At 57.5% G+C, this 12,715-nt stretch overlaps 2 protein-coding genes across 6 annotated transcripts in view; both read right to left on the reverse strand.

Moving 5' to 3' along the window:
• TEAD3 (TEA domain transcription factor 3) overlaps window positions 1-6,089 on the reverse strand; it is a gene marked incomplete at its 5' end in the record, with an annotated part of 23,362 nt that extends 17,273 nt beyond the window's left edge. The window contains one exon of the mRNA XM_040473114.1: window positions 5,885-6,089. Coding sequence (XP_040329048.1) covers window positions 5,885-6,089 — 205 coding nt within the window. The remainder of the gene's footprint in view (window positions 1-5,884) is intronic.
• Window positions 6,090-6,902: 813 nt separating this feature from the next.
• Window positions 6,903-12,715, reverse strand: part of TULP1 (TUB like protein 1) — a 13,773-nt gene continuing 7,960 nt past the window's right edge. For all 5 annotated transcript variants that reach the window (XM_040473291.1, XM_040473294.1, XM_040473292.1 and 2 more), the window contains 4 exons: window positions 11,502-11,616; window positions 11,327-11,425; window positions 9,085-9,256; window positions 6,903-7,486 (listed from right to left, as the gene is read on the reverse strand). In XM_040473291.1, coding sequence (XP_040329225.1) covers window positions 7,353-7,486; window positions 9,085-9,256; window positions 11,327-11,425; window positions 11,502-11,616 — 520 coding nt within the window. In that variant the 3' untranslated portion in view covers window positions 6,903-7,352. The remainder of the gene's footprint in view (window positions 7,487-9,084; window positions 9,257-11,326; window positions 11,426-11,501; window positions 11,617-12,715) is intronic.

Below are 12,715 nucleotides of genomic sequence, written 5' to 3' on the forward strand. Positions count from 1 at the left end.
AGGGGTGGGGTGGTGGTGGTGAGAAAGGCAGGGAGGGGAAATATCAATAAACTCAGACACAGTCGGGCAGGGAGGGAGGGGAGGAGCCGGCAACAGAAAGACCCAGAGTTCAGGACAGACCTAGAAGGAAGGAGGGGCAGGGAAGCCACAACAGGGCCAGGGCCAGGGCATCCCACTCCTGTCCCATCTGCTCCGTCCCTCTTAGAGACCACCTCCTATCTCCCTCTGCAGTGGCCCTTTACTACTGCAGGCTGTGGCCCACTGCCTTTACCCCCAGTCTGACCAGCCATTCCTGCTTCCACTGTCTCGGGGCCCTCAGCCTTCAGAGGTCAGAGGTGCCTCTGGTGGTGGCAGGGATGGGAGCTGGGAGCTAGGAGCTAGGAGGCTGGGTGAGCAGGCTTTGGGGCCCTGGGGGAGATAAGGGGCACCCTGCTGCCCACTCCCCACCCTGGGGCCAGATTGCTGGAATAACTGGCTGGACAGCTCCAGTGATGGGAGGCCAGAGCTGGGTAGCCACACGCACGGGCCCTAGGCCCCCACCCCCACGGGGCCCGCAGCCTCCAAACCACCCAGCCCACACCTCCCTTTCAAGCGAGGAGAGGAGAGAGCTCCCCCAGACTGCCCTGACTGGGGATTCAGACAAGGCCAGTCGAGGCCGGTGGGTGTTGTCCCCTCGTCCCCCTGCCCCCTCCCTTCCATACCAGCCCCACTGGGAGGACGAACTAGCCCAGTGACCCTCCTGGATTAGGGGCCAGCCGCTGTCCACTTCTGCAGGGACCACAGGGCCTCCCCGTGCTCTCACTCGGAGTGAGAACATTGGTCAAAAGGCAGAGGGATTTTAGTGAAATCAACAGTTGCACCCCCAACCTCCCACCCCCAACCCTGGGCTGGGCTGACCCGCCAGGGGGTTGAGGATGGGAGGGCAGTTGATGAGGGCTAAGGGAACCTCCCCACCCCCTCTGCCTTTCCCTGCTTCCTTCTCACCCGCCCCCACAGCGGGGCCAGCTGTTCTCCAGCTGCCAGAAGCTCCCACCCTAGAAGTAGCCATGCCCCGGTTGGGACTGCAGAGGGGGCAGAAGGGGGATGGTGTCTGCCTCCCCCACCTCCAGCACAAGGACCCCTGAGGGACCCGGCCAAGTGGCCACACCCTGCCAGGCTGGGGAGGGAGTACCCTCCTCCCTGGAGTAGGGTACAGATTTTTACAGGAGGAAGCAATTTGCAGAGCCCTAGGAGGGAGGTGGGGAGGCCTCCTCCCCTCTCTCCGGCTTATTAATGTGCTTCCAATTTGGGAATCAAGACTCTCTACACCCACCCCCACTACGCAGGGCACAGGCTTCCTGGGGTACAGAGGGGGTAAGCAGCCCCCCAGGCTTCCTTCCCCAAAGCTGATCCTCACTGTCCCAGCGCTGCGCGCCCCCCCCACCCGTGTAGGGGAGTGGGAGGTAGAGTCTCAGCGACCTCAAACCTCTGCAGAGAGAAGGGGCCCAGTGACCAGACCTCCCTTCACCCCTACTCTGGGACTCTGTCCTGTCTCATCTTTTTTTTTTTTTTTTTAAACTAAGTAATCTCGATGCCCAGCGTGGGACTCAAACCCATGACCCCCGAGATCGAGAGTCACATGCTCCCACTGACTGAGCCAGCCAGGCATCCCTGTCTCCTCATCTTGTCCCACTGCAGCGAAGACCAGGAATCCAGCTGGTGGGTAGGGGCAGGGAGGCAGCCAATGGGTAGCTTGGGCAAGTGGGTTTCCCAGTTCTCCATTCACATGCCCACGGCCCGCCTCAGCCTGCCTGCACCCAGGCCCCTGGTACCCTGTGTCACGTGACGTCACGCACTGAGCTGCCACCAGTCCCTCAGTCAATCCCCCCACTATGAGAGTCACAGTGTCCTCTATAAACGCACACAGGCTTCCTCGTGGTCCTCCTCTCTCACGCGCATACTTGTCCAACCCCCCCCCCCACCCCCGCCAGCCACTGTCCCGCACAGTCACTGTTACCTGCGTGTCTAGCCTTTGTTTCTTTTTAAACTTTCTACTGTGGTAACCCATACATAACATCACATTTACCATTTTAACCATTTTTAAGTCCCCATTCAGCGGCATTTACGAACTTTCCTTCTTTGTTTCGGACAGTTATCTTTTTCACGCTCCTCCATGCGGACGCCCCACGAATCAGGGTCCCAGGCCCTCAAGTTCATCACACACGGTACCCGGGGTGTGCCTGGCACAGCCCTGACAGTTGTCACCCACACTGTTCTATGGTCCCAAGCAACCTCAGATAGCGCCCAGCCACAGAGGCCGCCTCAGTCACGCCCCACGATTCCCGTGCCACGCGGCGCTGCCCGGGCAGGGTCTGGAGCTCTGGTTCACCTACACGCCTCTTTCCCACCCCCTTATCACGACGGCCGCTCAGCACCGTGTCAGGATGGCTTCTCCTCACACACACCACGTCCTGTCCTAGTTTTCATCATGTGTCACGAAGAGTGGCACACACAGCCTATCAGAGTTCCTACACACCTGAGGCTCCTTCGTATGCTGTTCACACCCACACACACGTAGTCACACCACTGCATCACACATCACGCAGGTGGCTCATTCTGCTTATCACACACACACACACACACACACACACACACACACACACACGGCATCAAACAATCACAGCGTCCCTCATGTATTCCGAGCATCAGGATCCCATCCGGTGTCAGACAGAGGCTCACATTGTTGGGTCTTCCATAAAAACACGTCCCCCATGATGGCCACTCACACACAGAGACCGCGTGCATGGCTTTCTTTCACACACACGCTGAGCCTGTCGTTCATGGTGGCTCCCACATACACACGGTGTCGGTCACTCACACGAGTGTTACAAAGTCACGGGCAATGTCACGTAAGGCTTCCCTCGCATACAAGCGCAGCCTCACATGCAGTCCCGCAAGCTGGTTTTAGCCGGTTCTGTCACACGCACACCCCCCGCACACGCAGTGTCACCCACACAGAATGTCCCACTCGGCCTCTCTCTCACACACGTCCAGCGTCACACATGGCTGCACTCTCATTTCCCTCTATCACTTCCTGTCCTTTTGGGACTGGCAGGGAGCACAGGAAACAATCAGCACTCTAGGAAACCTCAAGGGCTGAGGCTTTAGGGAGACCCGTGGCCTGAGAGGATTCTCTGGCCTCCGGCCTTCTGCGGGACCCTTAGAGGACAGGCAAAGAAGTCCTTTCCCCTCTCGGGTCCTCCTCTGAGGGGCAGCACACCTCCTGCAGACAAGCCTAGGCTGGCACAACACCAGGAGAGAGGTGAGGCCAGGGCAAGGCCTTGAGGACAGGCCCGAATGTGATCTGCTGACCTCTGACCACAGAAGTTCCCGCCATGGCCCCAGGGCTGCCCCACAGGCCCATGGAGACCTGGTTCCTCAAGACCACCCCTCCAACCCCACAGCTTCTGCAGCCCCCACGTGGGAAGAAGAGGCTGTGACCTCCTAGCTTCCTCCACAGCTCTTAAGCTGCAGCATTAATAGCCCTCACGGCTCCCTGGCTCCTTGGGGTCTGGCACCCCAGATCCCTTCCCCTCTCCTCACTGTGGGTGGACTCTTCAGCTTCTCATCCCTTCGTAAGTGACGAGGTAGGGGGTACTGGTAGCTTCTGTTCCCTTCCAGCTTCTGCCCCGAGCCCCTAGTGGGGTCCAGGAATCTGGCTGAGGGGCAGGCCATCCAAGTGACCTCTCAACACAATTCACCCTGGCCAGCCTTGCCAGACCCCAGGGCCACTTCAGAGGACAAGTTTCCTCAGCTCTGCCTGGCTTCCCTGTCCCTTGCTGTCTGCTGCCTGCAACCCTTTCAGCCGTACTCCCCTGGTTTACATACTCCTCAGTCACCCCCTGGTTTGTCCTCACCTTCTTCCTTAGGCCACTGGATCACCCACTCACCTCTCCAGACCTCACCAGGTTCACGTCCCATAATGGAAGGAGAAGGCAGGCCAGCTGACTAGGAGGCTGGGACTCTGGAAGGCGCTCAAAGATAAGGGACCTGAGAAGTCATTTATTCTGAGCAGGGAAACTGAGGGCCCAGATGACACAGGTGGTTAAAAGCCCAGCTGGGACCAGATCTCTAGTTCCTTGACCTTCTCTTTGAGATATCCCCTTCTCATTTTAATATTTCCTCAACTGGCAGAATGCACAGGGTCTACAAACCTGAGGGTGAGGGTGGGAGCACAGACCAGGATGCAGACACAGACACACACACACACACACACACACACACACACACACACACACAGCTCTGTCCTGCCAATCACTGACCATCCCACTGAGCCATTCCCCAGTCCAAATACGCTAATTAGCATTAATTATTGTTCCCTCCCTTAGGGGGGTGGGAGAAAGGCTCATGAGGTTGAGAATCCAATTGGTTCTTAACCTCTCCCTGAAGAGGGGGCATCAGGGCCCCTGAAGTCACCCTCACCTGACAGCCTATTCCTAGAAGATACATCTGTCCATCCCCTACCCACAGGGCGAGCAGGGATCCAGAAGACCATAGAACCATGTCCTGAAGTGACACCCTCCTGGTGGGGGGGGGGGGGCAGTTCTTGGAAAAGGAGCTACAAGAATCTGGAAGGGAGGAGAACATAATTCTCCCACATCTCCAACTTTTGGGGTCTTTGGATATTCTCCTTGTCCCAGGCTGTCCCCAACATGCTAACCAAGGAGGTGTCCTCGCCCCCTGCACTGGGGTGGAACATGTATACACAGAACCAGCCACAAGAGATGGGATACACAGAGCCGCCATGGGCACCAGCCCCTAGAGCTGTGTCCAGTCCCTACCCCCATCCCCTGCTTTCCTGGACTACAAGTCCAGGCCTGACCTGGTTCTGCCTCTACCTGGAGAGAGAGAAAGCACAGAGGGAGGTGCCCCCTGAGAAGCCCTCCCTCAAGGCCTCATTCTCTCTTGTCCAGAAAGAATCTCTGAGCCCTGGATCAGGGCCTCTCTCCCAAAAAGGTGACAGAGTGGGGTCTCAATGACACTTTCCCGGGGCCTGGCTAGCTGAAAACCAAATGCAGACAGGCACTCCTGACCTTTCCTCCCCAGGCAGGAGTAAAGGGCATGACAGACAATGGTGGTGGGGAGGGAGGGAGGGGGGAGAACAAACCTCCTTCAAACCCTCTAAAGTCTAAACAAGGCTCTGAGGAAGTGTAGCGAAAATAAGGCCCCAAAACCAGCCCCCTTTGGAGCCAGGCTCTTAGAGCCCTGGTCTGGAACTCCGAACCCCCACCCACTGGGGCAGAACTGGACGGAGCTTAAGCCCCTGCCTCTCAGGGGGCACACGCCCAGGGCGCGCAGCTCTGCTCCCAGTCACCCTCCACAATCCAGCGCAGCCACAGGCAGGCACCGCGCGCAGGAGCCGGCCTGGACGCCGGGAGGCCGGGCCCGAGGCCTGCGTGGAGCTGGAGCCGGGCGGGCTCGGAGAGAGCGCGAGCCGGGAGTCCAAAGGGCGGCGGGGCCCGGGACTGGGAGTCCTGGGTACGAGCTCCCCAGTGGCAGGGCCCCCGAACCGTGCGCCCCCAAGACCCCTGCCTTGGCACCCCATACTCGGACGGTGGGACAGACGAAGGCACCGGAGACAATCTCCCGGTTCCCCGACCTCCCCCAACCACCTCGTCCGGGTCGCGGGGGGAGGGGGGTAGGGGTGGGAGGGGTGGGCGGGGCTTCCCGGAGAGCTTTTTCCCCCCCTTCCCTCTAAACTTCCCGGCACCCAGATCCGGGGCTCAGGCTCAAGCTGGACAATAGCTCGGGGATCTAGCCCCCCGCGAGTGCCCCCCCAATCCAGAACCAGCCAACCAAACCACCTCTCCCAGTACGGCCTCTTCCCGGCGTCCTCCCGGCTTACCTGGTCCGAGCTCGGGGGGGCGCTCCGGCCGGGCCGCTCCGCCGGGCCCGAAAAAGCTGAGAGGGGGGCCGGGGAAGGGGGGTCTTGGGGAGGGGGCTGGCCGGAATGTGCGGAATGAGCCGGGCCGGAGCGGGAGGCGCCGGGCGCGGAGGAGGGAGCGAGCGGGACGGAAAGTTTGTGTTGAGGAGCCGGGGCGGGGGGTGGGGGCTGCGGGGAAGGAGGGGGCGGGGCGCGCAGGGGGGCGGGCACCGACCGGGAGGGGCGGGGCCGGGCCGCGCGGGGCCGCCCCCAGTCGGCGCTCGGGCTGCCCACCCCATGGCTTCGCGACCTGTGGCTGTTCCCGGCCTTCCCGCGCCTAGGCGCTTCGCTCCCCGCCTGCCAGTGCCACGCTCCCAACTTCTCCCTGCACGCCGGGCCTTACCCCACCTCCCCAGGACCCCACCGCAATTTGGGGCTCGGGGCTAGGCGGGGCCGAGGGCGGAGCTCCCGCCTAGCCGGCTGGACTCCCGTCGGGGTGCCGCGTCACGAGGAGCCCCGGGGGGCCGAAGCGCACGGGCCTCAGGGCTCCCTACCCGCACCCCCCCCCTCCCTCCCACGAGTCCGGAGCTGCCGAGGCGGAGCGCCCTCTCCGGCCCGAGAGCCCGCCCCCAATTCCCGGGGCCCCAGACCCCGCCCCGCCCTGGCGACTGCGCCCTCCATGCCCGGACCCGGTTTGTCTGGTTCTCCCCGAGAGGCTTGTTTCTCGAATTTCTCCCTTTCCCCCTCTTCCTGGACCTCCGGGGCCCTCCCTCTCGTCCCGGGGCCCCCGCGGGGGGCGTCTCGACACTACGAGCCCGCCGAGTTTCGGTAGGACCGGCGCTGGGCGCGGGGGAGGGGACGCGGGAGTGCCCCGGGCCTGGGCGGGAGCGGGGTGGGGGTGTGGGGAGGGAGGCCTCCAGCCCGCCCTCCGGACCTCTCCCGCGCTCCGGACCCCTCCCGCCGCCCAATTCTCGGCACGCGCTGAAGAACCACTGCTCGCTGGGCCTGGGACGCGGCTTTATTGGGGACGTGGGTACCCGGTCTTCGTCCCCCATCACCTACCCCCTCCTCGGAACCCGCCCCTCTCCGCGGAGCCCTAGTACGATCCCGGAGGGGGTTAAAACAACACTGACTACTGCTCCTGGACAGGAAGTGACTGGGGCGCGGGGCGGGGAAGGGGGGCGGCTGGTGAAGCGGCGCAGGCTAGCTCCGCGACCAGATGTGTGGCTCCCAACTCCAGATGTTCTTCATCTCTGTCGGACCGCCGTCTGAGCTCCTCCCCTGCCTCGGCCTGTGCCAGGCTGGAGAGTGGATGGAGGTCACTCAGAGACAGTGAGGGGTCAGCCCCCGACAAGAGAGGAGTCTTCAGTGGGGGCTTTGGTGAATAGACACTGCAACCCTCCACTGAATCCTTTCCCCCACCCTTGGAGGGCGCTGGGGGCTGCTGGGGTCATTCGCAGGCCAGCTTCCCATCGAAACTGGAGAGGGCGATGGCGAAGGCCTGCAGGGCGCACAGCGGGTACCGGTAGTCTAGGGTGAAGGCGTCCTCGGCCACGCGGCCGAACTGCAGTACAATGTAGTCGGCTGTGGACACAGACAGGGGTGGGGTGGCCCACGACCTCCTGGGTTCCCATTCCTGGCAGACAGCCCCCTCAACACTGGGAACAGTTCCCCTCCCTTGTATTGGAACACTAATCCTCAGCCACCCTCTCAAGTATTCACCCCTCCACCCATCCACCCCTTCTTATCTGGCCCAACCAGTCCCACCTGCCGGTTTACCAGACTTCTGACTGACTGCAAGCCCCTGAGGGCAGGGACCCTGCCTTATCTTCTGCCACCTAGGGCTATGTGTATGACAGGCACTTAAATATAGGAACCTGTCACACTTCCCCAAGCCTAGAATCCTTTTCTTTCCATTGTCTCTGGCCTCATTCCTTCTTCCCATCCCCAGACACCAAGTTCCATCTTAGACTGCCAGGCTCTATCTCTTAACTAGCCCCCTGAATCCTTCCTTATCCAGTGGCTCCACTCAACCCCATCCCATATCTGGTCCAGGTTCCCAACCCTAGTCCCAACACCTCCCCCAGCATCCATAGAGACAGGAAGTTGCTAAAAATACCCCTGATCTCTGCAGACCAGGCTCCACCAGAAATGTGATCTGGAGAGCAGTTTTCCAAGGCCTTGGGACAGGTGACACTGGGGAACCATCCCTAGGATGGAGTGGGGGATGGAGAAGTTGCTCAATGGTAGCCAATCCTGGGAACCTTGGTGTCCCTTGGGAGAATATCTTTCCATCCCCAAACTTCCTTAACCCTAGTGGGAACTTCTCCCCAGGCTTGTAACAGGGACATTTGTACTTAATTGTGTTTTCTGGGCATATCTTTTTTCCCTAATTCCTCGAGGCCAGGCCTTTGACCTTACTTGAGAGAGGACAATAGAGCAGGCATTCAGAAATGCTTGATTAATATTCCCTACCCCTACAAGGCAGCCATCCTGAAGGGGTTAGGAGCTGGGGCTCTGGAGCCAGACCACCTGCGTTCTCAAGCCAGCTCTACCTCTTAATTGCTTTATGACCTTGGGGAAGTTACTTAACCTCTCTGTGCCTCAGTTTTCTCATCTGCCAAATAGCGACAAAAATACCTTCCTCACAGGGTTATTGAAAAGATTTAATGATTCAGTATCTGTAAAGTCCAGAGAACAGTGCCTAGCACATGGAAAGCACTGTGCAAGTGTTTTTGAAATAAGTTTCGATGGCCAGTGGAACCTCCTGGAGTTGCTGCCTTTGGGGAAGGCGCTGCCCTCTCTGAGCCTCAGCACCATCTTTGACCACATAGACGTTGCGCTGTCAGTGGTTTTCAAACTCCAGCAGATTAATTCTCCCTTCAACACAGTTTCTCTTACCCCGGGTATCCCAGTATCTACCCCAGGCTCTGGTCAATGCTAGAAAGAAGGCCTGGAACAATGAGCCCCAAGACACCTGCTTGGAATATCTGAGGCTCCTGGGAGCAGGGTGTCAGTTGTTCTGGCTCCAGCAATAAAGGACAGCTGCGGGGGGGGGGGGGGGTGCAGCGAGAGAGTGAGAGCACGCAAGCGTGCACGTGCACGCAAGAGGGATGGTGGGGAAAGGGCCTCAGTGAGGGTTGGGATTCTGGAGGTGGTGGCTCGGGCCCTCCGACACTCACGGTCATCGGCGTGAATGATCTGGAAGTTCTTGACGGAGGCTTGTGTGACTCGGCCTTGGAAGTTGAGGGTGTAGGAGCCGCTGTCTTCATTCCAGATGGGGGGCTTGTTGTGCAGCTCGATGAGGCTCTCCAGGGTCTTGTTTTGCCAGCGCACCAGCAACCCATCGCTGGTCTGGGGTGCCAGGGGGAGAATTAGGAAGAGGGCGGTTAGAGGGGGCCGAGTTATCTCGGGACCGAGGGGAAGGGGCCTAGGAACCTGAGCACGCCTTTGCGTGTCTGTGTTAGCGTGCAGCCTGGATATCAACATCCGTTCAGGGGATCCTTGAGAGCACCTTTGGTCTCTGTGGTGTCCTTGTGGGCATGGGCTACATCTGTGAGAACGGGGTTTTGCTGTGGGATGCCAAAGCGGAGGATTGGAAAATGGAAAGTAGCATCGGGCACACAGCAGGTGCTCTGGGCTGTGGATACCCAAGGGGTCTGAGGAATGGCCACATGCTGGTACCTGATTACAAGGATGAACCAGACATTCTGGGACCCACCAGGAGCTCACAGTGGCGCTTGCGGAGACAGGTAAACAGTTAAGATGTCCTGGAAGAGAGTTTCTTGAAGGAAGGAATGGTGTCTATATGATAGTGCTCTTGAAATATTTCTTTCCCGAGTTTCCTGAGTCACATTCATGGCTTAGAGTGAGTCCCCTCAAGATCATGTCCTCCCCGAAGCCTTCCTGACCCCATGTCTGATTTAGATGTCTTAGCTGTGAGTCTCCGTGACACCTTGCTTTTATGGTTTCTCCCACTGTACTCTAATGGACAACATTAGATACTCTAAGGGCGGGTATAATCGTTTAATGTCCCTGTGCCTCAGTTTCCCTCACAACAGAGTATTGTGAGGATTAAATAAGTTAATAGTGCATGGAATGTTATTCAGATCAGTTCCTGGCACAGAATAAATGCTCAGTAAATATCATGGTTCTGATGGTAACTGTTGTGTCGATTTTGGATCCTCGGTGCCTGGCTTTAATGAATGATCATAGAATGAATGAATTGTGAAACGGAAAAGAGTTACCTAAAGCAGCACAGGGTGGTTCTTACGAAGCCCAAACATGCTCAGGACGCACTGCCTCTGGAGCATTTGTGTGTTTGTTCCAGGCATGGAAGGAGTAACTGTGGGACCCTACATGCCTCGTGCCCCATGGAAAGTCAATACGGTGTGACTTTCCAGCAGGGAAGGATGCGTGATCAGCTGGTGGCTGTGATTTTTCATTGTAAATGAGTAAAGTGACTTGACTAAGAGCATGGAGCATGCCAGTCCGCCTGTCTGTGAAACCTTGGGCTCACTGACTTGCAGTGCTAAGGCAGCGGAGCAAGGGACTGACACCTAAGGAGGCCACCTAGATGTCCTATCTCTCCATCTTACCCTCTCCCTCACACACACACATACACACACGAAAACAAGCAACCTTTGCTTTTTAAAATAAAAGTCAAATCATGTCACTCCTGAGAACCCTGCTGTGGCTTCCTGTTTCTCCCAGGGGTAGAAACCAGTTGTACAGGTCCAATCTACCCCTCACTCTCACCTCTCACCTCAAACCCACCAGGCACCACTCTGCCTCAGGGCCTTTGCACTGGCTCTTCCCACTGCCTGGATGCTCTTTCCCCAGATATCCACAGGCTTGCTCCCTCACCTCCTTCAGGTCTTTGCTTAAATGTCACCTTCTCAGTGAGGCCTACTCTGACCACCGTATTTAATATGGGACACGCACGCACATCTCTCTTCTCCTGTTTGATGTTTTCTTTTTTTTCCCATACCACTTATCGCCTTCTAACGTACTATGCAATTTTTTTGCTTATCACAATTATTGTCTACTGTCCGTCTCCTCCACTAGGATGCCGGCTTCATGAGGTCAGATCTTTGTTTTATTCACTGACATCTTCCAGTTTCCTAGAATAATCCTCAGCACTCAATATACATGTGTTGAATGAATATATGAATGGATGGTCTGGGGTAAACTGGAAAAAAAGTCCTCATTGCATTTGTTTCTGTGAATTCAATGACGAAACCCCTGAATTCATTCCACAAGTTTCCAGAATGAATTTGTGACACAGGGTGATGAGTGTGCTCCGGAAGTTGGGTGTGGGCAAGCTGAGCCCCCACCCCCCCCAGCTCCCCAGGAGTGGGTCATGGGTGGGTCACATGGGAGTAGGACCCTCAGGGAGAGGTGTCAGGGAGGTGCTGGGCTCACATTTCGCGGCCGGATGGGGACCCTCTCGTTCTCCGTATTCATGCCTGGGATGATGACCGTCATGCGCCGGGGACCTCGGAAGCCCAACACGTTGGTTTCCTGGGAGGGACACACCTGTCAGGTCGGCCCCTGCAAAGGGGAGGGTGCTGCCAGGGGGCCCAGGCCGAGTTCTCACATAGATCACAGCTGCCAGCTCCTGCCGAAGGCGCCCCACATCAGTGCTGCCTCCTCCGCGGTGCGGGTTCTGCCCGTTGTCAAAGACGGTGAAGCGGTTGCCCAGGAGATTGGACCTGCAAGCAGGGTGGAGCTGGGGGCAGGGCTGAGGGGATTCTGTACCCCTCCTCCAAGACCCTTCCTCCCAGCCAGGCAATTCGGAGAGCTTCCTGTGTCAAGGGTATGGGTGTCGTAGGACAGAGCAATTCATGTCCTCTGCCCCACGCTTCCCTCATGAGATCTTCTTTAAAGCTGGATCTGGGGGCGCCTGGGTGGCGCAGTCGGTTAAGCGGCCGACTTCAGCCAGGTCACGATCTCGCGGTCCGTGAGTTCGAGCCCCGCGTCGGGCTCTGGGCTGATGGCTCGGAGCCTGGAGCCTGTTTCCAATTCTGTGTCTCCCTCTCTCTCTGCCCCTCCCCCGTTCATGCTCTGTCTCTCTCTGTCCCAAAAATAAATAAATAAACGTTGAAAAAAAAATTTAAAAAAAAATAATAAAGCTGGATCTGGAAGGACACTGGGCAGCCTTCAGATCTCAAATCCATCTCTTACTGTGTGACCCTAGCCAAGCTAAACTCTCTGAGCCTCAACTTCCCCCTCTGTATAATGGGCATAATAACAGTGTTTTCCTCATTTGGCCAATAAAAGGATTAAATGGATTAATATTTGGAAATTAGAACTATGCCTGACACATAGGTAGACTGTATGTGTTTATTAACACATACATAAAAGAAATAAGGCCTGACTCAGGGATTCACCGTCCCCTTACCTCTCAGATTTGCAATGCGGATTAGAGGAGATATATGGGGAGACACAGCACAGGGTAGGTGCCAGATATTTGTTTTTTTCATTCACTTAGTAAATGTTTATTGAGTAGCTACTATGTGCCAGGTGCTAGGAATTCAACCATGAACAAGACAGGCATGGGCATTGCCCTCATGGACCTTATGACCTATTCCAAGTGAGGTACAGGGTCGAGTAGCATGGGCATCACCTGGGTGCTTATTAGAAATGAAGAGGGGCACCTGGGTGGCTCAGTCGGTTAAGCATCCAACTCTTGATCTCAGGGTTCTTGCAACTGAGCCTCACATCGGGCTCTGCTGACAGCGCAGAGGCTGCTTGAAATGCTCTCTGTCCACCCCCCCCCAACTTGCCCTCTCTTTCTCTCACAAAATAAAT

Source organism: Herpailurus yagouaroundi, unplaced genomic scaffold (genome assembly GCF_014898765.1).
Source record: "Herpailurus yagouaroundi ecotype Mexico unplaced genomic scaffold, PumYag 139, whole genome shotgun sequence".
In the NCBI taxonomy this organism is placed as follows: domain Eukaryota; kingdom Metazoa; phylum Chordata; class Mammalia; order Carnivora; family Felidae; genus Herpailurus; species Herpailurus yagouaroundi.